Source organism: Pseudonaja textilis, chromosome 18 (assembly GCF_049901715.1).
Source record: "Pseudonaja textilis isolate UNSWEBS1 chromosome 18, rPseTex1.2, whole genome shotgun sequence".
NCBI classification, from domain to species: domain Eukaryota; kingdom Metazoa; phylum Chordata; class Lepidosauria; order Squamata; family Elapidae; genus Pseudonaja; species Pseudonaja textilis.
Genome location: NC_142007.1, coordinates 1,418,191 through 1,442,479, shown reverse-complemented (window position 1 = coordinate 1,442,479; position 24,289 = coordinate 1,418,191). Strand labels below are relative to the sequence as shown.

The following is a 24,289-nucleotide window of genomic DNA, read 5'->3' as shown; positions in this document are numbered from 1 at the left end:
ATTTGAATCAGAATAGAGTTGGAGGTTTTGTAGTCCAACCCTCTACTCAAGAAGGAGACCCTATACCCGTGATGGTGAACCTGTGGTACGCACGCCGCAGGTGGTACGCAGAGCCATTTGTGCCGACACGTAAGCTGCAGGCAAACTTACCTCATTGCGCATAGGTAAGCTCCCAGCTGATTTTCGGGCGGTTTGAGGCCTTTTGGCTTCCCAGAGGCTTGAGGAGCTTCTGCAGGCTTTGCAGGAAAACTAGGCCCGTTTCATCACTTCCTGTTTTTCGGAAATACCGGAAGTGACAAACGGACCTAGTTTTCAGCCTGCAAAGCCTGCAGAAGCCTCCCTCAAGCCTCTGGGAGGCTGAAAAAGGTCTCGAACCGGCCAAAAATCAGCTGTGAGGTACAATGCAGGTAGGAGGCACAGGGGTGGGGGGGTACACATTGCCTTCTATGTGCTGGCACACAAGTGCGAGCGTGCAAGAGTGCGCACAATTTTTGGCATAGGAGCCCCAAAAGGTTAGCCACCACTGCCCTAGACCATTTCAATCAATCAATCCGGATAGAGCTGGAAGGGACTTTGGAGGTCTTCTAGTCAACCCCCTCTTTGCTCAAGCAGGACCTTCTAGACCATTTCAATCGATCAATCAGAATAGAGGTGGAAGGGACCTTGAAGGTCTTCTAGTCCAACCCCCCCCTTACTCGAGCAGAAGACGCTACTATAACTCAAATTGACAGTGGTATCAATCATCCTTCGTCTGCTAATTACACTATGAAAACATTTTAAACATTACAAAAGGAATATTATTTGCCCAGATACGGGAGCTTCTCATTCACGAATGAAAGGCAGAGATGCTGGTGAAAAAGGAAGTAGGTTTTTCTTTTCTTTCTAGACTCTGTGTGGGACAAGGGGGTTGTCCAGTGGGGGCCTGGAGTGTTTGTGAGTACGTGTGTGTGTGAGAGCGAGAGAGAGAGAGAGAAGGAGAAAGAGAGGGAAAGAGAGAATGAAAGAGAGGGACGGAGAGAGAGAAAGAGACGGTAAGACTGTGAGAAAAACAGAGACAGGCACAAAGAAAGAGTACGGAAAGAGTAAGAGAGTGAGGGGAAGACAAAGAGAGCGGGAGAGAAAGAATGAAAGAGAAAGAGAGAGGGGCTAGGTAGGGGCCCCCTTCAGCAGGCAGACCCTTCCAGACCAGTGAGGGCCACGGCCGTCTTGCGGAACAACTCCAGGATCGGCTTCTTGGGCAGTTTGACTGCAGCACAGCCGAAGCCACTGACCCCCCAGTTGGCGAAGGGCAGCCGCTCCTGGCAGCGGATCCAGCGAGGGGCACCCTGCTCCCAATAGTAGACGGTGTTGTAGTACTCCTCCTCATTCTCGCCGGCCGCCGGCCGCCCCAGCGCCACATTCTCGCCACCCAGCACGTAGATCCGCTGTTTCCAGCGCACCACGCCCGCGCCGGCCAGTTCCACGGGCAAAGGTGGCACAGTCACGCGATGGTCCACACGCCCATCGGGGCCCAGGAAGAAGCAGCGTCGGGTGCAACGCAGCCCATCCTGCTCTGGCCGACGGTCGCGCGTGGGCTGGTGGTGCCGCACACGTCCGCGGAAATAGCCCCCCACGACGTAAATGCCTTCGTTCATGGCCACGGCGCCGGCCCAGTAGCCGCCGCTGCTGAGGAAGGCTTGGCTCCACTGATCAGCGCCCACCTGGTAGATGAGCACCTTCCGTGATGCGTACCAGGCACCCACTGCCTCCGTTGCACCTCCCACCAGGTAGAGGCGCCCATGCAGCGCGGCTGATGCGAAGTGGCTGAGTGGCAGCGGCAGGCGGGCGATGCGTGCCCAGCGCCGCTCGGCGAGGTCATAACTCTCGGCTGAGTCAAGGTAGTCCTCGAAGTTGCGCCAGCCGCCCACTGCAAAGAGGCGGCCGCCCCAGGTGAGGAATCCGTGGGAGGCCCGCGCCACCGACATGGGCGCCAGGCGGCTCCAGCGGCCCCGCAGAGGGCTGTACTCATGCAACATATCTGAGTAGGTGTCATCGGTGTGGACGCCACCTGTGACAAAGAGCCGGTCGCGCAGCGCCACGCACCGCGCGCAGTACAGCCTTTCCAGGAGTGGCAGCTTCTCCCAAAGGCCGGCTTGAGGGTCATAGCAGCCGACTTGGAAATCCTTAGTGCGCAGCTCGGGGCCCTCCAGGTTGAAAAGATCCACGCACACGATGTAGGTGTTAAACATGCCCCGCCGGAGACCCCCACACTGGGCCAGCCGCTCCTGCCGATTCAGGCGCCTCCAGCGGGGACGCAGCTCCTTGGGCCGCTGGAGCAATTCGGTTTGTACCTGGCGCAGCTCTTCCGGGGTGAGCAGTGGGAAGCGCACCTGGGCCAGCAGGCGGGCCAGGAAAGGCAGGCGGAGGGTGCTCTGGGCTTGCACCCAGCGCCACGCGGCCCGGTAGACCAGCAGCTCGGAAGAGATCAGGAGGTTGTCGGAAGCCAGGATGCTCTCCAAGGTGCTGGGGTTGAGGTCCAGGAAAGTGGGCGCCTCCTGGGACAGGCGCTTGAAGTGGGTGTGCACCAGGCTCTTGGCCTCCTGGAAGAGCGCAGGGTCGTTGTGTGAATAGCCCAGCTGGTAGATGCTCAGGCAGTTCTCCGGACAGAGGTGTTCCAACAGGTAGCTGCAGGTAGAGGAGGAATGTAAGGGACGGTGGCAAGATTCCAAATTGCATGCCACTGATTCTGTGCACACTAAGATCTCTTCGCTCATGCACACAAAACTCAAATATCACTTCCTGCGTACACGCAGCACTCACAGATCTCTTCGCGCATGCACGCAAAACTCAAATATCACTTCCTGCATACACGCAGCACTCACAGATCTCTTCGCGCATGCACACAAAACAAATATCACTTCCTGCGTACACGCAGCACTCACAGATCTCTTCGTGCATGCACGCAAAACTCAAATATCACTTCCTGCGTACACGCAGCACTCACAGATATCTTTCCGCATGCACGCAAAACTCAAATATCACTTCCTGCACTCATGCAGGGCCAGTCAGAGGTGGGATTTGCCAGTTCTCCACACTGGTCAAAAGTTCCGCTACTGGTTCACTCAACAATCAACATCCAGCAGGCCTTGTGCAGCCAGGTGCTTACCTGGAACAGCTCTCCAACAAAGGAAGGATCTGGAGGCGGCTGGCCGCTTCGTACAGATCTTCGGCGATTTCGGGTGTGAGTTCGATTTCCTCCGTGTAGTAGTATTGTACCACCGTTTGAATAATGGAGGGGTCCATGTCCTGCAGGAGGACCTCTCCGTCCTGGGACTCTCGGAACGAGTTGGAGAACATGGCTCGGAAGTAAGGGTTGATAGCTGCCAGGAGGATCCTAGGAAACAGAACAAAGGTGTTGTTTTCCCTCTGGCTTTCCAAGTGTTTCGTAAAAATACGAGCTCCAGGTATACTTGTAAAAGCAGAAACAGATATCTTGCGATCTCCGGAACTAAAATTATATTTACTTACTAAGCTTTCATCAGCCTCTGCTGACATCGTCAGAGTATTAAGCTACCATTAGAGAGAGATCTATGCCTTTATATATAATTAATCAATTTAGCCCTTGCACACAATAAGTTTAATAAGTAAATGTAATTTTAATTCCGGAGATCGCAAGATGTCTGTTTCTTCTTACACGCGCACACACACACACACACACACACACGTAGTGGAATGGCAGAGAGAAAGAGGGATCCCTTATTGGGGGAGGAAGGAAGGAAGGAAGGAAGGAAAAGGATGAATGAATGCCGTAAATTCTGGCAATCTTTATGTCTGTAACACTAAGAAAGTAATCCCACCACAACACAATACCTATGACAGGGGAATCGCTCTCCTTTAGCCACAATAGTTGTGTCACACAGAAGCTCCTCCTGGTGCAGCTGTTTCAGGCCTGAAAAATAACTCAGACTTGTTAGCGTGTTTGTGAAGAAAAGACACAGTGTATAAAAAGGGAAGTTGTGCACAGCAAACTGTTGAGGGCAAATCGTGAATTATCTAGTATCGTCGAGGCTTATGTGGGTTCTTGGCGTCTTCCCAACTGTGTGTGTTTTGCTGGCCTTTGAAGTCTGTAATTCCTTCTCCTGCCCTGTCCAGTTCATTGCCGCAGCGTGGTTTGTGTGGATTGTTAGTTACAGTTTGTGTTGACCATGTTTTGTACTGAATTTTCTACGGTCAAAGGCTGTTCTTGGGAGAGTTTTTCTCCAGCCCAAAGGTAACTGGACATTGGGGGCAAAACTGGAGATAACGAAGGGACTCTTCTTACTTTGGTGACTGTGTTGCCTTTGTGCCACGCCCCTTTGGGCCATCACACCTGGGCTGCATCTTTCCATGGAAACCTGGTTTAGTGTGGCTCTAAATCAGGGCTTGTTTTCACGAAGACAGGAAACTGACCTTCCCGTATGTACTGATCTAAAGGTTTGGGTTTCTCCCCAGCCAGATCCTCCTCTCTGTCCAACGGTGGATTCATTCTTGTGGCTCCAAGTGGATCCCAGAAAAGGAAGCTGTGTGTTATCCGTCTGAGTAAAGCAAGCAGAGTCCCAATTACGGCGAGGAGAAATACAGAGTCCCAATCTAAGATTGTTATCTAAGAATGTGTGACTATCAATTTCACTCAGTTTTCTTTCTTTTTTTCTATTCATTTTGGCTGTTTCAATACCTATTGGCAGATATCTTTCCCCACAGATACATATTAGCATTACACAGATTTCTTTTTTAATTTTTAAAAATAAACTTTATTAAACTTTAAAAACTATTTACACATTACAAAACATGTAGTTAAAAACAAAACCAAGACGAAAGAACGTGACCAATAAACATAAAACATGAACATTTCTAATTGCTTAAACGATGTATTCCTATTAGACTATTTTCGAATACTTATCTCCTCTATCTAGTTAGTGCTCCTATTATAACCTCTATATATTTTCCCTTTCCTGTCTATTCACTCGCTGGTTTCTATCTTTTATCCAATTATACCAGTTTTTCTCAAACGGTAAAATATTTTGAGTCTTCCTTAATCCTTTAACGTTTGAGTGAGTTTATCCATTTCTGCGCAGTCGTAGATCTGAATTATCAGAGTATCTGTTGGCGTTTGACCACTCTTCCAACGTTGAGCTAATGCTATCTTTGCTGCAGTAATTATATGTAACATTAAGTATTTTGTTTCTTTTGTGAATTCACCTTTTGTTATCCCCAACAAAAAGATCTCAGCTGAACTGCACAGATTTCTATATGTAAGCTCATTTTTATTTCCTCTGGTTGCAATATTTCCGCCATTTTACTTTTCTGTTTGCAAATCTATCAAACTGTAGGATTTCCCTTTTTTGCTTGGTAGCTTGAAGTAAATTGTAATGTATTATTGTACAATCTGACCTAGATATTTGAATACACAGTGTATCTTCTCCTTGTGATTTGAGAAATCTGGAAAAAAAAAAACCCTAACCTTTTGCTTTTTTGTCCTAATAAATAAATAAATAAAATAAATAAAATTGTTATCTCATTTTTCTCAACTCTGGGGAGGTTAAGAGGTGTGGACTTCAACTCCCAGAAGTCCTCAGACCTTCCTCCTCCTCTTTCTCCCCCAACAACAACAAACCTGTGAAGTGGGCCAAGCAAAGGCGGATTGACTGGCCCGAATTAGGCGGCTTTCGTGGCTAAGGCGGGACTCGAACTCATGGTTTCCCGCTTTCTATCCCAGCGCCTTAAACCGTAACACACCCGACTGCTTCTCTTTGAAACGGGGCCCTTTGACATAGACCCACTGGGAGAGGGAGGAGGAACCTTACCTGGGGTGGGAGGGTTTGAAATAAAAGTTACGGAACCAAAGAGGTTGCCGGTGCCTGGAAAAAGATGGTGCAATGAAAACTTACCTAGTTGCACGGCTCCGGGTGCAAAGATATGCACGCCGACGCACACATGCACGCGCGCTGGAGAATTTTCGCCCCGATTCCCTTTTCTTACGAAAATTCAGGCAAACGGAACGAAAAACAGCAGAAGGAGAAATGCAAAAATATTTCCTGGCCCGGTACTAATTTCAAGAAATCTGTGCAGGATTGCGGAGGGGTGCGCTTCCCCCCCCCCCACAGGCTATTCTACCCCCCCAACCCCCCCCCACCCCTCTTGACCTCTCCTTTCACCCCTTACCTTTGGACCAGACTGGTGGTCTCGCCTCCTCCCAGGACCGGGGAAGCCAAATTGACCTTGAGCATCATCAGGTGTCCGATTGGCTCACCTGGGACAGGTGTCATAGTCCATTTTTACATAGGGGTGTGTGTGTTTTCCTCTGATGGGTTTATTCCAGGTTGTCTGCCTGTAAGGATGTTTGAGGGGGGGCTGGGGGCTGGGGGCAGGCCTGGCCTGGCCTAGCTGGATTTTTAAGAAGATGGAGAGAGGGTCTGGGGCGGGGGGGGGGGCGGGGGAAGGACCTAATCCACATATCAAAGGATAAGGTCGCAAAACACAAACAGAGTTCATTAAATCAGATTTCCCAGAGGAATGGCATGTTCAGAAGAATAAACATATTTACACACACACACACACACACACACGCCCTTCAAGTGTCATCCTAGAATTAGCACGTCGACACTTCCACACCCAGGACAATCTCCCATTATAAAACAGCCTCTCTGCACCCCGTTTCTTTGCAGCTACCCCCTAAAACGGTGAGGTGTTTTGCTTTTAGGCATATATATATTCTTCTTATTATATTCTTCTTATATTCTTCTTCTTATATGGATATATATGGATCTTTGGTTGTTCGGGTTTTCTCCCGCGTAAGATTCGAAGTATCTAGGCAACGTTTTGATGAAGTCTCATTCATCATCTTCAGGCTTCTGTCTCCGGCTCTGTGCTTCTCAGAGTAATGTGAGATTGTAGCTGCTTCTGAGAAGCACAGAGCCGGAGACAGAAGCCTGAAGATGATGAATGAGACTTCATCGAAACGTTGCCTAGATACTTCGAATCTTACGCGGGAGAAAACCCGAACAACCAAAGATCCACATACAAATACCCGCGAGAACCTCAGAAAACAAATATATATGTATGTATGTATGTATGTATGTATGTATATGTATGTATGTATATATGTATATATGTGTGTGTGTGTGTGTATATATATATATATATATATATATATATATATATATATATATATTCCTCGCAGCTGGTCAGGGTCCCATTTTTATTTATTGTCGGGCAACCCCGGCTCAATTTAGAACCCCAAATTATTCTTCAGACGAGGGGAAGGAAGCCGGCGGAAACACAAGAACGGTGGGAACGTGATGCCTCATCAAACCCTCATCGCCCAGTTGTGCAAGCGGATTGCCCCATAATGAAACGCAAGGAGGCCCTTTTTTTTTTTTCCACCATCCCCCCCTCCCACTCTGGGGGCTGCTTCCTCATTTGGGACCTCAGAAAAACCAGCTGGATAGTGTCGGAAAGAGCTGCGGAAGCAAATTCCGGGGAGAAAAGGGGATATCCCAGCCAAAATTGCTCAAAATGCCAGCCTTGGGCTCTTTCAGGGCACAGCTAGGCAGAAGTACCCACTGGCTGAGACAGTCAAATTGTATCTGCCCTGGGCAGAAGGAATAAGGAAAGACTGAGCAGGGGGTTGGACTAGAAGACCCCCCGGGGTCCCTTCAATGTTTCTTTTATTAATATTATTGGTTAATCTTTGCTGAGATTCACAGCCTTTGGGGCTGGCTGGTAGCTCAACAGCTCGAGTCCCAACCAAGGACCTAGCAACTGTTCAGGTAGCGTCAGAGGATAAAAGCTGTTCCAAGTAGGGTGGGTTTTTTTCAAGTCTGATAAATTCAGGATTTCTCAATAGGGAGGTAGCCCTTTAGGTATTGCTCCAAGGGCTCCAATTACAATTTAGTTTCGTTTAGTTTATTGTCCTTGCACCTCGTACAATGAAATCAAACACCATCTTCAGCGCACATCATGACCATGACCATGAAAATAAACACAAACACAAATTGGGATACTTCTTCTTCTTCTTCTTCTTCTTCTTCTTCTTCTTCTTCTTCTTCTTCTTCTTATTATTATTATTATTATTATTATTATTATTATTATTATTATTATTATTATTTTTAAAACAAATTTTATTAATTTTACAAAAGAATATACAGACAAACAAAGCATAGGATATAATAACATCTTTTTCTGAAAAAACCAATAAGACATCTTATTTAAAGACAGAATGATTCCAAATTATCACATTTCCATATGAACACAATTTAATATATATATTTACCTTATCTGTTCAACTTCATATCTTATCCCAACTTCACTTTATTACTCCCTTTCCTTCTATTTATTCAAATTATATCTCTTTTACTTTAGATTGTATACATTTTTTATATCCATCTGTCTTATTTACAATTTCATTGTTTTCTTCCAACATTCTTCTTACATTCTTCTAAAATTTTATTAATTCAATTCTTATTCTTATTCTTATTATTACTATTACTATTGTTGTTTGTTGTTATTTATTACTTATTATCATCGTATTTTCTTTCTTTCTTTCTTTTCTTTTTGAAGTTAACCCTTTTTCATTCCTTTATAATATAAAATACACTCTGCTAGCTCCCTTCAATTGCACAGACTCGACCTGGCAAGGGTCCCCACGGCTGGCGCAGGTGTCAAGGGGTCGTCTAGTAGGTCTTTTAAGATCCCTTTCACCCGGATTGGTTTCCACCTAATCTGGGGACTTTGTCCCTTTGGCTTTGCCTGCCTACTAAAGGGTCAAAATTGGCTTTTCTCAACTTCCACCGGGCGCCAAGAATCCCTCCCTTTCTGCGTCCCGCATCCTCGAAGGCGCATCTGAACGGACGGGGGAACTTTCGGTTCTTGGTGGGTGGGGGTGCCTGCTATGACTCGGTCCCTCCTTCTCCGCCCGCCCTCCCCGGCCGGCCGGCCTGCCTCTTCCCATCCGAGGCCGCTACCCCGGCTTGCTTTCCTCCACCTCGCAGCGCCGGGGGAGCCGGAGGCACTTTCGCTTTTCTCTCCAAGCGCAATGAAGGCGCGCAGAGACCTTTACGCAGCGCTGGCTTGCTGGGCGCTGGAGATCTTATGCCTGCAGGTGAGTGGCGACCCCCCCCCCCTCCTCGCCACACTGTCCTCCCCACCCACCCAGGACCCTTCTCCTGTCCTGCGGGGAATCTCCACCCGGGATATCTGTATCTGTATCTGTGTCTATCTATCTATCTATCTATCTATCTATCTATCTATCTATCTATCTATCTATCTATCTATCTATCTATCTATCTATCTATCTATCTATCTATCTATCTATCTATCTATCTATCTATCTATCTATCTATCCTCATCTATCTATCTATCTATCTATCTATCTATCTATCTATCATCTATCGATCTCTATCTTATCTATCTATCTATCTATCTATCTATCTATCTATCTATCTATCTATCTAATCTATCATCTATCTATCGATCTATCTATCTATCTATCTATTTCCCTCTCTCTCTCTCTCTCTCTCATCTATCTATCTATCTATCTATCTATCTATCTATCTACCTATCTATCTATCATCTATCGATCTCTATCTATCTATCTACCTATCTATCTAAATATCTATCTATCTATCTATCTATCTATATCTATCTATCTATCTATCTTATCTATGTATCTATCTATCTTCTATCTAATCTATCATCTATCGATCTATCTATCTATCTATCTATCTATCTATCTATCTATCTATCTATCTCCCTCCCTCTCTCTCTCTCTCTCTCTCATCTATCTATCTATCTATCTATCTATCTATTATAGAGAGAGTTACCTAAGTCGCATCGTCAGACAGCTAAAGTTTTGGAGACTTTTTGGAGGTGATATGGATAGGGTTCCCCTTTGGGGGTCTCTTGGACACTGACTCCCATCGTTCCCAGCCGGGAGGGGAGGAGGGGGTCTGCCTTCCATCTTGCCGTCCCCAAACTAACTCCAGTGCCTGTCCAAAAAGCGTGCCCCAGGAGGAGAAAGGAGGCCGTGGGTGCGTTGTTTTCCTTTTTTGAGTGTGTGTGTGTGTAAATTTGCTTCAGAGGCGAAGGGAAACTTGTTGCAGGCGAACATTTTCCACACGTCACGAAAGCTCGGCTTTGCGTGGGCTCCGTTTTGGGGGGGGGTGTGAGGGTGTGAGGGGGGCTTAACCTCCAAGCGAGGTTAAGCGAGCTCCGGGCGTTCCTCCCCCTTACAACCACAAGGGACCCCCTCCAAATTTGCTTGGCTCAGGTTTTACCATCCCATATGTCTTGCCTGGGTGGTTAAGTTAAGTTTCCCCCCCTCTGTCGTTAAGCGAATCTGACTTGCCCCCTTGACTTGGCTTTGTAAGAAGGAGGTCAAGGGGGGACCCTGTTACATCCGTCGTAAAGGTGAGTCGGTGGCCAGGCGTTTTGAATTTGGAATGGCGGGAACGTCGGCGAGGAGGCAACGGCCGTTAAGGGCGAAAAACGGTCCTGGGTTGCTTTCTTCCAACTTTGAATGGTCACTAAATGAACCATTGTAAGTCAAGGACTCATTTCCTATCCCGGAGTGGCAGTGGGGAGTAAATCCTAGAGATGGGACCGAAGGCAGATACCTGGGCGTCTAAGAGTTAGAACAATGAGCCAGTGGAACAGCTGGCCACCAGAAATTGTCAATGCTCCAACCTTGGAGAGTTGTTGTTGTTTTTTTTAAAGAAAAGATTGGACAAACAAGGCTTCCTGCCTGAGCAAGGGGTTGGACTAGAAGACCTCTGAGGTCCCTTCCAACTCTTATTTTCTTTTTGGTTGTTCGGTCCTCCTTCAACCCTGCAAGGAGCCGTTTTTGTTGTAAAATGGAATGTTTAAAACAAAACAAAAAAAATATTTTCTTCGCTAAGTGTGGGTAGGCCACACACACACACACACACACACACACACACACACACACACACGTGTCTCTGTGAGTGGGTGGGTTTGGGGCTTGTGGCTTTTAACACACTTGTGCGTCATTGACCTTGCCACCACCCCCAATTTCCCCTCATGCAGAGCCCCCCCCTCTTTAAAGGGCAGGTGGGTTTTGTCCCCACCACCACCAGCAGTTGACAACCCCACCCCCACCCCCACCAGCCAGCCAGTCTATCTCAGCCCCAGGAAGCAGGCAATGGCAAAAAAATCTTGCCTAAGACCCCCCAGATTTGTCCCAGCAACAGCCAGGAGGAGTTCAATGCAGGCTCGAAGTCATTCCCCCAAAATGGATTCCCAGAGTGGATTATTAGATCCAGCTTGGATTATAAACTGTTAATCTGTGTCCACGGTTTAGTTGTTTTTGGCCTCATTTGCAAAGAAGAGATTGTTTTTTCTCAGCACGCTCCGCTCAGAGAATGGGAAATGCTGCAAGTTCCCTTAAGCAGATCCCTTGCTCCTGTCTGACACTTCCTCGTTTTGATGACCTCGGGGGTTCCCCTTAAATCTAGAGACAGCAGTCTCCTTGAGTTTATAGATCCAAAATCCAACAGGTGAAGAAGTAGTCAGCCGGCTTTCGTTCCCCCTTCCTCCCCCCCCTCCCCCACTCCCTCCCCGTGGGGTTTTACTCTTTCATTTGTGATGGGAAAAAAAATCTTTTGTTAAACTTGGAAGAGTCAGAAAATGGTTTCTCTGTAATCATTTAGGGCAGCGGTTCGACGACTTTAAGATGGGTGGACTTCAACTCCCAGAATTCCCCAGCCAGCACTGCTATCATCTCTCTCTCTCTCTCTCTCTGTATAGATAGATAGATAGATAGATAGATAGATCATCTCTCTCTCTCTCTATTCCTCTATTTGTCTCTCTTTCATCTATCATTTCTTTCTATTACTGTATCTTTCTATCAACTTTCTTCTCATCTCTGTTACTGTATCACTTTCTCTCTCTCCAGCTATCATCTCTATCCCTCTTCTGTCCATCCATCCATCCATCCATCCATCCGTCTATCTATCTATCCTCTCTCTATATCTATGATCTATCTAGCCATCTAGCTATCATCTCTCTCTCTGTCATCTGTCTTTCTATCCCTCTTCTCTGTATCTATCTCTATCTCTATCTCTATCATTATCTATCTATCTATCTATCTATCTATCTATCTATCTATATCATTTATCTATCATATCTTCTCTCTTCCCCTCTTCCTCTCTCTCTTCCTCTCTTCCTCTCATCCATTCTATCTCTATCTATCTATCTATCTATCTATCTATCTATCTATCTATCTATCTACATCTATCTATCTATCTATCTATCTATCCATCTATCTATCTATCTATCTCTCTATCTATCATCCATTATCTATCATCCATATCTATTTCTCTATCTCTCTATTTATCAATCATCCATATCTATCTATCATCCATTATCTATCATCCATCTCTCTCTCTCTCTCTCTCTCATCCATATCTATCTATCATCCATATCTATCCATCTATCATCCATATCTATCTATCTATCTATCTATCTATCTATCTATCTATCTATCTATCTATCATTTCTCTCTCGCTCTCCCCTCGTCTCATCTGTCTGTGGATTTGATTTCTCTAGCCCTCCAACTCTTTAGATTCGTTTCCAGGGCCCGTTGTGTTACGAAATGTGTATCAGGACGAGAAGGGGAACTCAGCATACGTTTTTCCTGGCTGCAACCCACAGGGCTCGTGGTGAATGTTCCCTAACCCTGACATAAATAATATTAAAAATAATAATCCTAATAATTCAATTTCTGTTCATTCAGAACCAGGGGCTGCGGGGGCAGAGGAAGATGTTGTGTGACTGGAGTGTGGACACACTCACACAGGCTCCTTACGTGGTTTATGTGTGTGTGGGGGGACAATATATGTGCAAAATTACAGGAAGCGTGACTCAGAGCCCGGGTGAAGTGTGACTCTCACGTTTACTGTTCGTCTCTATTTTGGAAAGAAAAAAAAAAACCGCAAACACAACCCAAAAGTTTTATTGCGGCCGATGGAAATTTAAAAAGCCACAACCAGCTGTAGCTACTTCGACACCTTTTTTCTTGCAAAAAGATGAGCTCCGTCAGCTTCACAGAAGAGGGAGAAAAAGAGAACGTATCTTTATTATAAATCGGGCTAGGTTAGCAAATGTTTGTCTGAACAGACCACAGTTTAAGTCTTGGTCGCGACTCGAACTATCGTGGCTTCTTCCCTTTGAGCATTGATTTGGCCTCCTAACCTCCAAAAAAACCCCTCTAATTGTATGTGGAAAAAATTGCAAACGTGACGGATATAAGAAAACGTGTATAATTATGATAGAAATTGAATAAGAACATGGATAATATTGTTAAATAAGACAGGAGAAATTCAAAGACAAATGAAATAAGCTGTAATGTGAAATGAGATGGCATGAAAATAAGAGCAATGAATATAGAAGTTGAATGAGAATATGGATGACACTGTTGAATAATGTATGAGATTATTTAAAGAAAAAGGTAATAAGTAATAGTATGATGTGAATTTGGATATGAAAGCTGGTATGTAATAATGGTCACGTTCGTATTGAAATGTGAAAACCGGGAACCCCGTGGTTCGTCTAATGAGACGTTTTTAAAAGATAAAAAATAAAATAAAAATATGTGTTTTTTTTAAAAAAACAACAACTCTGAAGCTGTGAAACCCTTCCAAAAAACCTCGCCCTGGATGAAGCGTGAAAATATCGTGCTTACAAAACCTCCAGGGGATTGAGCACCCGCAACTTTCTGGTGGCAAGCAATTCCACGGATTAATTGTCATCACCAGCAGGAAATTTCTCCTTAATGCTAGGTTTGCTTCTCTCCTTGGTGAGTTTCCATCCGTTGTTTCTTCTTCTCCTGCCTTCTGGTCCTTTGGAGAAAGACACCGAACAACGGGTGGAAGCTGCACTTGATGATTTGGGAGAGTCAAGTTAAGGCACCCCAATTCGAGGAAGCTGAGGAATATGACAGATAGATAGATAGATAGATAGATAGATAGATAGATAGATAGATAAAAGGAGGAGAGACAGAGAGAGAGTGGGGAGAGAGAGAGAGAGAGAGAAAGAGAGACAGACAGAGACAGACACAGAAAGAGAGAGACAGAAAGAGAGAGAGACAGACAGACAGAGACACATAGAGAGAGAGAGAGAGAAAGAGAGAGAGACAGAGAGAGAGAGAGAAAGAGAGAGAGACAGAGAAAGAGAGAGAGACAGAGAGAGAGAGAGAAACAGAGAGAGACAGAGAGAGAAAGAGAGACAGACAGAGACAGACACAGAAAGAGAGAGACAGAAAGAGAGAGAGACAGACAGACAGAGACACAGAGAGAGAGAGACAGAAAGAGAGAGAGAAACAGAGAGAGACAGAGAGAGAAAGAGAGACAGACAGAGACAGACACAGAAAGAGAGAGACAGAAAGAGAGAGAGACAGACAGACAGAGACACACAGAGAGAGAGACAGAAAGAGAGAGAGAAACAGAGAGAGACAGACAGAAAGAGAGAGACAGAGAGAGAGACAGACAGACAGAGACACAGAGAGAGAGAGACAGAGAGAGAGAGAGAGCGTGAAAATTGTGACAGACATGTGCAGTTCCTTTGCTGTTGTGCAACCTGACCCCATTCATCTCTGAGAAAAAGGCAGAAGTAATCACTATGGGGGGTGAATAATTTAAACAAGAACTCAGCAAACTATATCCATGGGGAGACCCCCAAAGTCAACCCATGGAACAGAAGTTGCCTTCAGAAGTTGTGGGAGCTTCATCATCCCTGGAGGCTTTCAAGAAGAGGCTGGACAGTCACCTGTCAGAAATGGTGTAGGGTCTCCTGCTTGGGCGGGGGGGGGTGTGTTGGACTAGATGACCTCCAAGGTCCCTTCCCACGTGATTCATCTGTGAGTCTGTCCACGTTTTCCCTACGTCAGCTGATTTTCAAAGAATTTTTTTTTCTTTTTGCGTCATCATCACCACGAGTTGGTTGTTGACGTGACAAAGGACAGCGATGGGCTTTTAGTGCAGAAACGCCGAGAACGGAAATCGATTCGTCAGACCGTGGTTTGTCTTGCCGTTGCAAATTGCAAAACAAAAAAAAAGAAAGAGAGAGAGAGGTCGTTGCCCGAAACGAAACCACGTTTTGCAAAATTGGGGGAAGCCAAACGTGAAGCACCATACCGGTTACGCAATTCACTCAGAAAAAAATCGATTTGGGTTCAAGGCCAAGCGTGAAAGATTTCAAAATCTCCTTCATGGAGTATTTTTTTTCTCTATCCCTCTGGTTGCTTTACAGCAAACCCTGATTGGTGGTTTTCCTTCCAACTAGCCATTTGTTTGTTCGTTTGACTGATTCAAACATAGATAGAACAAAAGGTGACCCGATCCACTTAACAACGGTGGCAAAGAAAGTCGTGAAACGGGGGGGAAAAAAAACATCTTGCTTAGCCACATATTGTTTGGGTGGGGTCATTTCTGGTCGTAATTCAAGGACTCCCCATACCCATCAAGGAAATTAACAAAGCCTCCCACGGTTACCTGACTGCTGGCACGAAAATAATAAAAAATATAGAAATTTCCTGTCTTTGCGGCTTCTCGGGAGTTTCTTAAACGTTTGCTGACAAAAAAACCCACGATTAAATGGTTCTGAAAAATTGCTTCGCTTCCCCTTTGCTTCCAACTCCAGGGCTTAAAAATTGCCCGAATGACAGGGAGTCCTCGAATTATGACCGCCAACGACCCCCAACAGGTCTGTTGTTAAGTGAGAACCCGGTAAAGCAAGTTGGACAACTTTCCTTTCCCACCTTTGCTAAGCGGATCACAGCAGTCGTTAAGCTAGCCATGCGTCACTAAGCAGATCCAGCTTCCCCATTGTTTCCGCTCATCAGAAGGTCTGCAAATGGGGGAATCGGAGGGCGGGGGGACTCCCAGCAGGCTGCGACCGTCGTAAATATGAAACAGTGGTCGCCAAGGGTCCAAATTTGTACTGTGAGGATGTCGCGACGGTCATAAGTGTGAAAAATGCTCCCAAGTCCCTTTTTTCAGTGGTGTTGTAATGTCAAAGAGTTGCTAAATGAACAGGAGCCCTTTTTAGTCCCTGAAGGAAGAAATAAAAATGAGAAATAAGGATCAAAAGGCTCCCAATCCTCTTGTGTTGCAGGGGATTTTTTGGGGGGAAAAAAAAATAGTCAGGGAGGGAGTGAGGAGTAGTGGGCAGACTCAACTGGTTGCAACTTTATTTATTTTTTCCGTCTCTTTTTTGCAGGCTCGGTTACTGCCTTATACCCCCTCGCAGGAGTTCCATTGCCACAACCCCAGAGAAGAATATTACAATGAAAACATCCAAAAATGTTGCAGTCTGTGCCCTCCAAGTAAGCCGACGAGCCCCGGAGGTGTCGCTCGGATCCACCATTGCACCGAAATCACGATTGTGTCTGAGGACGTTGTGGGTGAATCCATGCACAATGTTTCTCACGATGTGATGACCCCGGGTGGGATACAAAATAAACACAGTCACAAAAAACAGGTGAAGCCCCTTTTTATTCCTTCAACGTGGCTTCAAAGCTCCAAATATCTTTGACCGGAGACGAAAAACTCCCCCACAAACAGTTACAAAAAGGAGGAAATGCCGTTTAAAACTAAAAATGCCTGTAAATTATAAAGACTAAAAACAACACAAACCGCACTGAAACAATTAAGGGAACCAGGCAAGATAAGGACTTGAAGACGTCCACAGAGATTGGAACACACACTTGGGAAGGACGCCAAACTCAGAGAGGAACAACAGACTAGAGATATTTTCACGCTTTGTTTCCAGCACTGGCCCATAAGCATGTCCGTCCTTTTAACCAGTTCTCACAGCTGCAGCCCATGAAGGGGTTCAAGGCCCTCTCCTCCCCCATAGACCATATTTCTCCCTTATCCACTCCTCCCTGGGCACGGTTGCAACCCTGGCTTTTCTCCTTCTCCCTTACAGGTTTCCGTGTGCATCAGAAGTGCGACAACAGTGTCGACACGAAATGCGTCCCATGCGGGGAAGGCTTGTTTAACATGGCCTGGAGTCGAGCCTCACGGTGTTTTAGTTGCTCACCACCATGCAAAGAAGGTAAGCGGAGGGCAGGTGGCACAGCTGGAAGAGGCGCGTAAGCCTCAGGAAAAGAGGAGGAGGAGGAGAAAGGGAGGAGGAGAGGAGGAAAGAAGAAAAAGAAGAGAAGGAGTGGAGAGGGAGGAGGAGAAAAGGAGAAGGAGTGGAGGAGAAGAAGGAAAAGAAGGAGGAGGAGGGAAGGAAAAGGAGAGAAGGAGAAGGAAGGGAGGGAGGAAAAGAAGGAGAGAAAGAGGAGAGAGGGAGAAGGAGAGGAGGAGGAGGGAGGGAGGAGGAAAAGAAGGAGAGAGAGAAGGAGAGAGGAGGAGAAGGAAAAGGAGAGGAGGAGAAGGAGAGGAGGAGGAGGAAAAGGAGGAGAGAGGAGGAGAGAACGAAAAGAAAGAGGGAGGAGGAGGGAGAGAAGGAAAAGAAGAGGAGGAGTGGAGGAGAAGGAGAGAGGGAGAGGAGGAGAGGAGAGGAGAAGGAGAGGAGCAGGAGAGAAAGAAAAGAAAGGGAGGAGGAGGAAAAGGAGAGAGGGAGAAGGAGAGGAGAAGGAGGAGAGAATGAAAAGAAAGAGGGGGGGAGGAGGAGGGAAGGAGGAAAAGGAAAAGGAGAGTAGAGGAGGAGGGAAGGAGTGGAGGAGGGGGAGAGAAGAAAAAGAAGGAGGAGAGGAGGAGGAGGAAAAGAAGGAGAGAAGAAGGAGAAGATAATGACCCAACACTATCATATCTTTGGCCCTTGACTTTCTCCTTGACTTACAACTACAATCCAGCCCAAAATTTCTGTCGTTAAGCGAGACGACTGTTAACTGAGTTTGGCTTCACAGTTAAGACTCGGGCGGGAAGAGGTTCTCGGCCTCTTGAAGGTCTTAAGGAGCCCCCAGACGAAGGGAAATGGAGACACCCCCCCATCGGTCTCCTCCCTCCTCCCTCCACCTGCCCCCTTCCCAGCCCCCCCTTCGGCCCCCTAACCCTCCATCCCCCCCCTTTTTTTCCTGAAACAGGGTTTGTGGAGGAAAAAACTTGCACCAGCACCCAAAACAGAGTCTGCTGGTGTCCCGAGGGCCACTTCTGCAGCTCGCTGGTCTCCGGGAAATGCTACCACTGCCAGCCGTACCGGAAGTGCGAGATGGGCTACGGAGTGCTGCAACCGGGTAGGTTGGGAGGCCCGGCTGGTGCCCATCGGAAGACGGGGAGGAGGAGGAGGAGGAAGAGGAAGGAGGATTGTGAGGTCCTTGGTGCTCTCAGAGCCTGGATCTTTCCTTGCAAACGTCTCATGACCCAGCTAGGTAGCATCATCAGGAAGGATGAGGATGTTACCTGGTTTGGATCATGAAACGCCTGCAAGAAAACAGGCTCGGAGAGCAAAGATATGGGAGGAAAACCTCGCAGGGCGGATAAAACGTTGTGCCTGGCCTCCCAGATTCACGCAACGCCGCCAGGATCGGAACGCACAAAAGCTTATCGACGGGAAAAGGAAGTTTACACAAAGTCAGGAAAAGGCAGGGGGATTTTGGCACAAAGACGGTGGGATGTTAGCCATGCAGACGCTTTAGAAGTTTTGCATTTCCAAAGAAGGAGCTGGATTTTCAGCTCGTATGCAGGTGGTCCGGTGCATTGGAAAGAACCAGGTAGGAATCGCAGGATCCACTTCCATATAAACTTTGTCATTTATTAAAAACATTAATTTTCAGGTGTAGCCCCTAAATGCTCTGAGGTTCATTTCCCAAAATCCTTTCTTAGTGAGCCCCTAGAAGCCGAGGGGAACATAGGTGCCCAATTTCAAGTTTTTAGGCTTTACGATTCTGGAGATTTTGTGATGATGCCTGAGGGGAATTTCGCTTTTATATAGATAGATAAAACAAGTTGAGAGCTACCTATAGAGAGAGAAAGGCTGGGAACATGTGAGGTAGGAGGCTGTTGCGTTGCAATTTCTCATATTTTTTTTAATGTTGTGTGTTCTTGATTTCCTCACATTGTTGTGTTTCCAAAGAGACGGGCATTTGGGGACGTGGACGGCGGTTCCAAAGTGTCTGTCTAAATTTTTAAAGCCATTTCCTCTTCTTTCTCTTTGCACTTCTCTGACCGTGGCCGCGTTTTTGATAATTTCTCATTTCTTTGCAGGCACAAGAGAAACGGATGTGGAATGTGCCCCGTGCCAACCGGGCACATTTTCCGATCACGAATCACACCAGAATGTCTGCACCCCTCACAGGACGTAAGTTTGTGGTTGCGTTGTTTATACAGAGCTTTGGGGAAAGGGAGCCGGGTTTTAAAACCCTGGCAGGAAAGAAAAACCACAATAGCCTCCAAGCTATCAAATTATTTATTATTATATAGGATAGGATAGGATAATAATAGAATAGAAAATAGAATAGAATAGAGAATAGAATAGAGAATAGACTAAAATATAGAAAATCAAGTAGAATAGAATCTAGAATCTAGAAAATAGAATAGTAGAAAAAGAATAGTAGAAAATAGAATAGAATATAAAATAGAATAGAATACAGAATTAGAATAGAATAGAATAATAATAGAATAGAAAATAGAATAGAATAGAACAGAGAATAGCATAGAGAACAGACTAAAATATAGAAATCCGACTAGAATATAGAAAATAGAATAGAATATAGAAAATAGAATACAGAATTAGAATAGAATAGAATATAGAATAGTATAGAATAGAATAGAATATAAAATGGAATGTAGAAAATAGAATAGAAAATTGAATAGAATAGAGGGTCTAAAATAAAAACCCAGGGGTTGGGAAAGATGACCTCTGGATGCAACATCTGGCCTCCTTACTGGAAACTCCTCCATGCTCTTAATAACCATGAAGTCCCGTTGAACTTTCTGTGGGTAAGAAAAGTTGTGTCATAACAATGTCACATTTGCACAACGGAGAACTTGTCTGGAAAGTCCTCGAGTTAAGTTTACTGTGGTTCACTTGCTAATTTGGGTTGTTGGTTGTTTTTTTTCTTCTCCTTACAAGATGTCAGCCCGTGCTCGTTCCTGGAAACAGCACTCACAACACCGTTTGTGGCAATCCAGGTGGGCAGGTTAACCCCAGGACAACAACTCCGCAACTCACAACCGCTACGAAGCGGCTTCTCTGGCGCCCTGGGACCGAGAGACCAACCTTCAACCAACAGGATCCATTAGCACAGACTGGTGAGCAAGAGGGAAAGAAATTGTTGGCATTTTCCTTCTAAAGGTAGGTTTAGTCGAGAGCAGGGGGTCCCCAAACTTTGAGACTTTAAGACTTGTGGACTTCAATTCCCAGAATTCCCCAGCCAGCATGCTTTAAGATGGATGGACTTCAACTCCCAGAATTCCCCAGTCAGCCATTTTAAGACTTGTGCACTTCAACTCCCAGAATTCCCCTGTCAGCCATTTTAAGACTTGTGGACTTCAACTCCTAGAATTCCCCACCCAAGTCTACATGGTCATGTGATTTACATGCAGACGCTTGACAACTGACTCGTATTTATGACGGTCGCAGCGACCTTCCGATGAGCAAAGTCAACGGGAAGCCTGTGTTTCTCATTTAACGACGGCAGGGATTCTCTTTAGAAATGCGGCGAGGCAAGTCATAAAATAGGGCGGCAAAACTCACTTCGCAAACGTCTCACTTCGCGACCTAGATTCTGGGCTCCCTTGTGGTCGTAAATTGAGGATTACCTGTTTTCTAGAGATACCGTAGAGATGCTGGAGGAATTAGGACAACCTGAGAGGATAGCAAAACAATGACCTCTCTCTGCTGCTCTCCGGTGGCCATTTAGAGTTTCTACAGCTTAAACACAATATACCACAATAACCAATATTTCCCCGAAGAATTTCCACTGGTTTTATCCCAGTTTCCTGGAATAGAGGAGGCCAACGAAAGCTGCAATTTCTTAACACGGTTTGGACACCCTAACTGTGCATTTTTATCTGTTTTATGTCCAGGGCGGATTGTTGGTATGACGGCTATCCCAGTGGTCCTGGCAGCCCTCATTTGCTTCATCGTTTTTAGAAAAAATGGTAAGTTGAGGCTCCAAAACAAAAGGCGCGTTATTTCGTTATTGTTACGGTTTTAAACAAAATTTAAATTTGCTCCGATTAATTGTTCCAAACAATTGATCAGTGGAACGACTCACCCCCAGGAGTTGTGGGTGCTCTAACACTGGAGGTTTTTAAGAAGACATTGGACAACCGCTTGTATGAAGTGGTAAAGGGCTTCCTGCCTGATCGGGGAGGGGGGGGGTTGGACTAGAAGACCTCGGAGGTCCCTTCCAACTGTGTCATTCTGTTAATCTGAACTTTTTCGTAAAGTTTTAATGTTATAAAATTCTGTTTATATATATATATATATATATATATATATATATATATATAGCACTAAAGATCAAACAGAGAGCACCATCACCATGTGCTTTACTGCTTAACTGCTTAACGGTAACAGGAAAGTTGACTTGGAACAAAAGAACATAGAGTAGCAGATCCAAACTTGTAAACGCTGCCATCTAGTGGCTGGATATTATCGAAGTTGTTGCACACAAATACATTCCAACAATGAATTTTCTCTCTGGCAGGTCAAAAGTGTGTCCTCAAATGGGAGGAGAAAAAACAGGTGAGCATGGAGGTCGTCAGAGATGCCAAAAGCGAACACTGGGCTGCCAGACCCCATTTTGGGTCTGGGGTCCTGGCAGATCGATCCACCGGTGACGTTTGGCTTCTCTGTTTCCTCCCAGCCGTTCTTGCCTGCTGAAAAGTTCCCGGTGAAGTGGCCTCAGGAGCCCGCGGCTGTGGGGCAGGAGAAGGACAGCCTCTTGCGGATGTCCCCTTCCAGTTTGGGGGACCGTCCAGCCGGGTGTGAGAAAAGCAGCGAAACCAACAACGGAGACCCTCCCAAGTTGGAAACGGATAACGTTCAACAGAGATCAGTGAACACGAAGACGTGCGAGAGCACAGCAGATTCAAGTAAGACCCTTGGGGTGGGGTTAGATTGGAGGGGAGGGCATCTGTGAGTCACATCAGGCCGGGCGAGGTCGTTGTAAAGCCTAGGATTGTGAGGGCCTTGGGGTGCCCTGAGCTTTGTCTTGGAGACGTTTCATGGCCATACTAGGTGCTGGAAAGAGAGTGGGGTTGATGGAGTGGAGGAGGAGGAGGAGGAGGAGGAGGAGGAGGAGGAGGAGGAAGAAGAAGAAGACTGGGGGTCCTTGGTGCTCTCAGAACCTGATGGTTTTCCTGCAGACGTTCCTTGAACCAAACCAGGGAACCATCATCAGGGCTAGAACGAACATTAGCACTGATGATGTTACCTAGTAGGGTCATGAAACGTCTGCAAGAAGCCCACCAACCTCAAGGAGCGCCCAGTGCCTCTCATTTCAAAGCTGAGCTACAAATATCTCTTTTTCCTTTCTTTTTTTCTTTCTCCTTCTTTCTTTTTTCTTTCTCCCTTTTTGTTTCTGTCTGTCTCCCTCCCTCCCTCTCTTTCTTTCTTTCTTTCTTTCTTTCTTTCTTTCTTTCTTTCTTTCTTTCTTTCTTTCTTTCTTTTCCTTCCTTCCTTCCTTCCTTCCTTCCTTCCTTCCTTCCTTTCTTTCTTTCTTTCTTTCTTTCTTTTCTTCCCTTCCTTCTTTTCTCTTTCTCTGCCTTTTTCTTTCTTTCTTTCTCCCTTTCTTTTTTCCTTCTTTCCTTTCTTCTTGCCTTCCTTCCTTCCATCTTTCAGCTCTCACTCTTTCTCTCTCCCCCTCTTTTTATTTCTTTCTCTCTTTCTCAGTTTCTTTCTTTCCTTCCTTCCTTCCTTCCTTCCTTCCTTCCTTCCTTCCTTCCTCTTCCTTCCTTCTTATTTATAACCTTTTCCTTCCTTTTTCAGCAGGGATTGTGGGAAACGGGAAAACCCACATCAACGTGAGCTGCGTGGTCAGCATCTGCAACGGCAGCCATTCTCCGGCCTTGAAGCCCTCAGCGGCGGCCGAAACCGGACACCCCGCAGACCTTCCCTTCTCGCAGGAAGAGACTGCCACGAGAGGAGAGTCCGGCCGGTCCGTCGCGGTGGAGGTCGAAGACAGCTCGGACTTCTTGGACTCCTTTGGGGGGAAGCCCCTCCCGCTTAGCGTCCAAGATACCGGCATGATGACGATGCCGTTGTCCTGAGAACGACGGAGGGTTTTCCAGGCAGCGACTTCCGTCTTGCTCAAGATACTCCACGAAAGACTGAGGCAGAAAAGACGTTCTCGAAGGACAAAAAAACCCCTATTTAGGTAGTTCTCGACTTAATGACCATTTGTTCAGCGACGGCTGATGTCGCAATGGTGCTGGAAAAGAAAAAGCGACTTGGAACAGGTTCTTGTACTTACGGCTGTCGCGGCGTTCCCCGTGGTCGCGCGATCAAAACTCAGACGCTGAAGCCACTGACTCACCTTTACGACGGTCACCGCCTCCCGGGGGTCACGCAATTCCCTCCTTTTAGCGACCTTCCGACGAGCCACGAGTCAGCGGGGGATGCCGGGATTCACTTAACGACCGTGCAACCAACCGCAGCAATTTACTTAACAACGGCAGCCAGAAAGGTCGTAAAACAGAGCCGAAGTTACTGTCTTGCTTGGCAACAGAAACATTTGGGCTCGCTTGGGGTCGTAAGTCCGAGGACAGCCTGTCGTTGAATGTAAGGAATAATTGCCCCCAACCCTGAGGGATGATTTGCAACCATCCTTAAAAAACAGTCTTAAAAACGCACAATTTCCACACATACCCCTCAAAATACCTCAGTTTATGGCGGTGCCAAATTTCAGACCAGCTGTAAACCTCTCTCTTTGCTGCCCCCTCGTGGCGGCCCAGATTTCTGCAGTTGAAATATTCACTGTCAAGTTTTAATTTCAGGTTTTTAAAAAACTCTTTGTTGTTGTCATCTTTCCTATTTTTTGTACTCCGGCTGAATAAAATCCTATTTTAAATAAGAGCATGGGAAATCACAGCACTTTTTTTTAAGTTTGCCTGTTTCAGCTGCTCACTACTTACTTTTAAAAGACCGAGTTTTCCATGGCCAAGATTGCAGAAAGCAAAGCACAGATTTTGCTCGGTGGTGGTTTTCCAAATGCACAACGTCTTACATACACCGGCAAGGCAATTACCCTGCGTGGCCGATGATTAAATAACAGATAACAGATAATCAGAGTGGGAAGGGACCTTGTAGGTCATCTAGTCCAACCCCCTGCCCAAGCAGGGAGACTCTACACCCT

The 24,289-nt window shown here is 46.1% G+C and overlaps 2 protein-coding genes across 5 annotated transcripts; one reads left to right on the top strand and one right to left on the bottom strand.

Annotated features, from left to right (window-relative positions):
- Nucleotides 1–1,131: 1,131 nt before the first annotated feature.
- LOC113450791 (kelch-like protein 24) lies at nucleotides 1,132–4,547 on the bottom strand. The gene is made up of 4 exons (XM_026722091.2): nucleotides 4,429–4,547; nucleotides 3,850–3,928; nucleotides 3,146–3,373; nucleotides 1,132–2,664 (listed from the first exon to the last, which is right to left on the bottom strand). Exons 1-4 carry the CDS (start codon nucleotides 4,502–4,504, stop codon nucleotides 1,164–1,166), a joined length of 1,884 nt encoding a protein of 627 aa, XP_026577876.2. The 5' UTR covers nucleotides 4,505–4,547; the 3' UTR covers nucleotides 1,132–1,163.
- Nucleotides 4,548–8,982: 4,435 nt separating this feature from the next.
- On the top strand, nucleotides 8,983–24,009 carry TNFRSF1B (TNF receptor superfamily member 1B). 4 transcript variants are annotated; one of them, XM_087915203.1, is made up of 10 exons: nucleotides 8,983–9,118; nucleotides 16,252–16,357; nucleotides 16,963–17,091; nucleotides 18,071–18,220; nucleotides 19,191–19,284; nucleotides 20,059–20,237; nucleotides 21,015–21,089; nucleotides 21,641–21,678; nucleotides 21,800–22,028; nucleotides 22,927–24,009. In XM_087915203.1, the coding sequence occupies exons 1-10, from the start codon at nucleotides 9,053–9,055 to the stop codon at nucleotides 23,202–23,204; spliced, it is 1,344 nt and encodes a 447-aa protein (XP_087771329.1). In that variant the 5' UTR covers nucleotides 8,983–9,052; the 3' UTR covers nucleotides 23,205–24,009. The 4 variants fall into 4 exon arrangements, with proteins under 4 accessions (XP_087771329.1, XP_087771328.1, XP_087771332.1 ...); XM_087915202.1 differs by having other exon boundaries at nucleotides 22,924–24,009; XM_087915206.1 differs by lacking the exons at nucleotides 8,983–9,118; nucleotides 16,252–16,357 and adding an exon at nucleotides 16,384–16,512 and having other exon boundaries at nucleotides 22,924–24,009.
- Nucleotides 24,010–24,289: the final 280 nt, after the last annotated feature.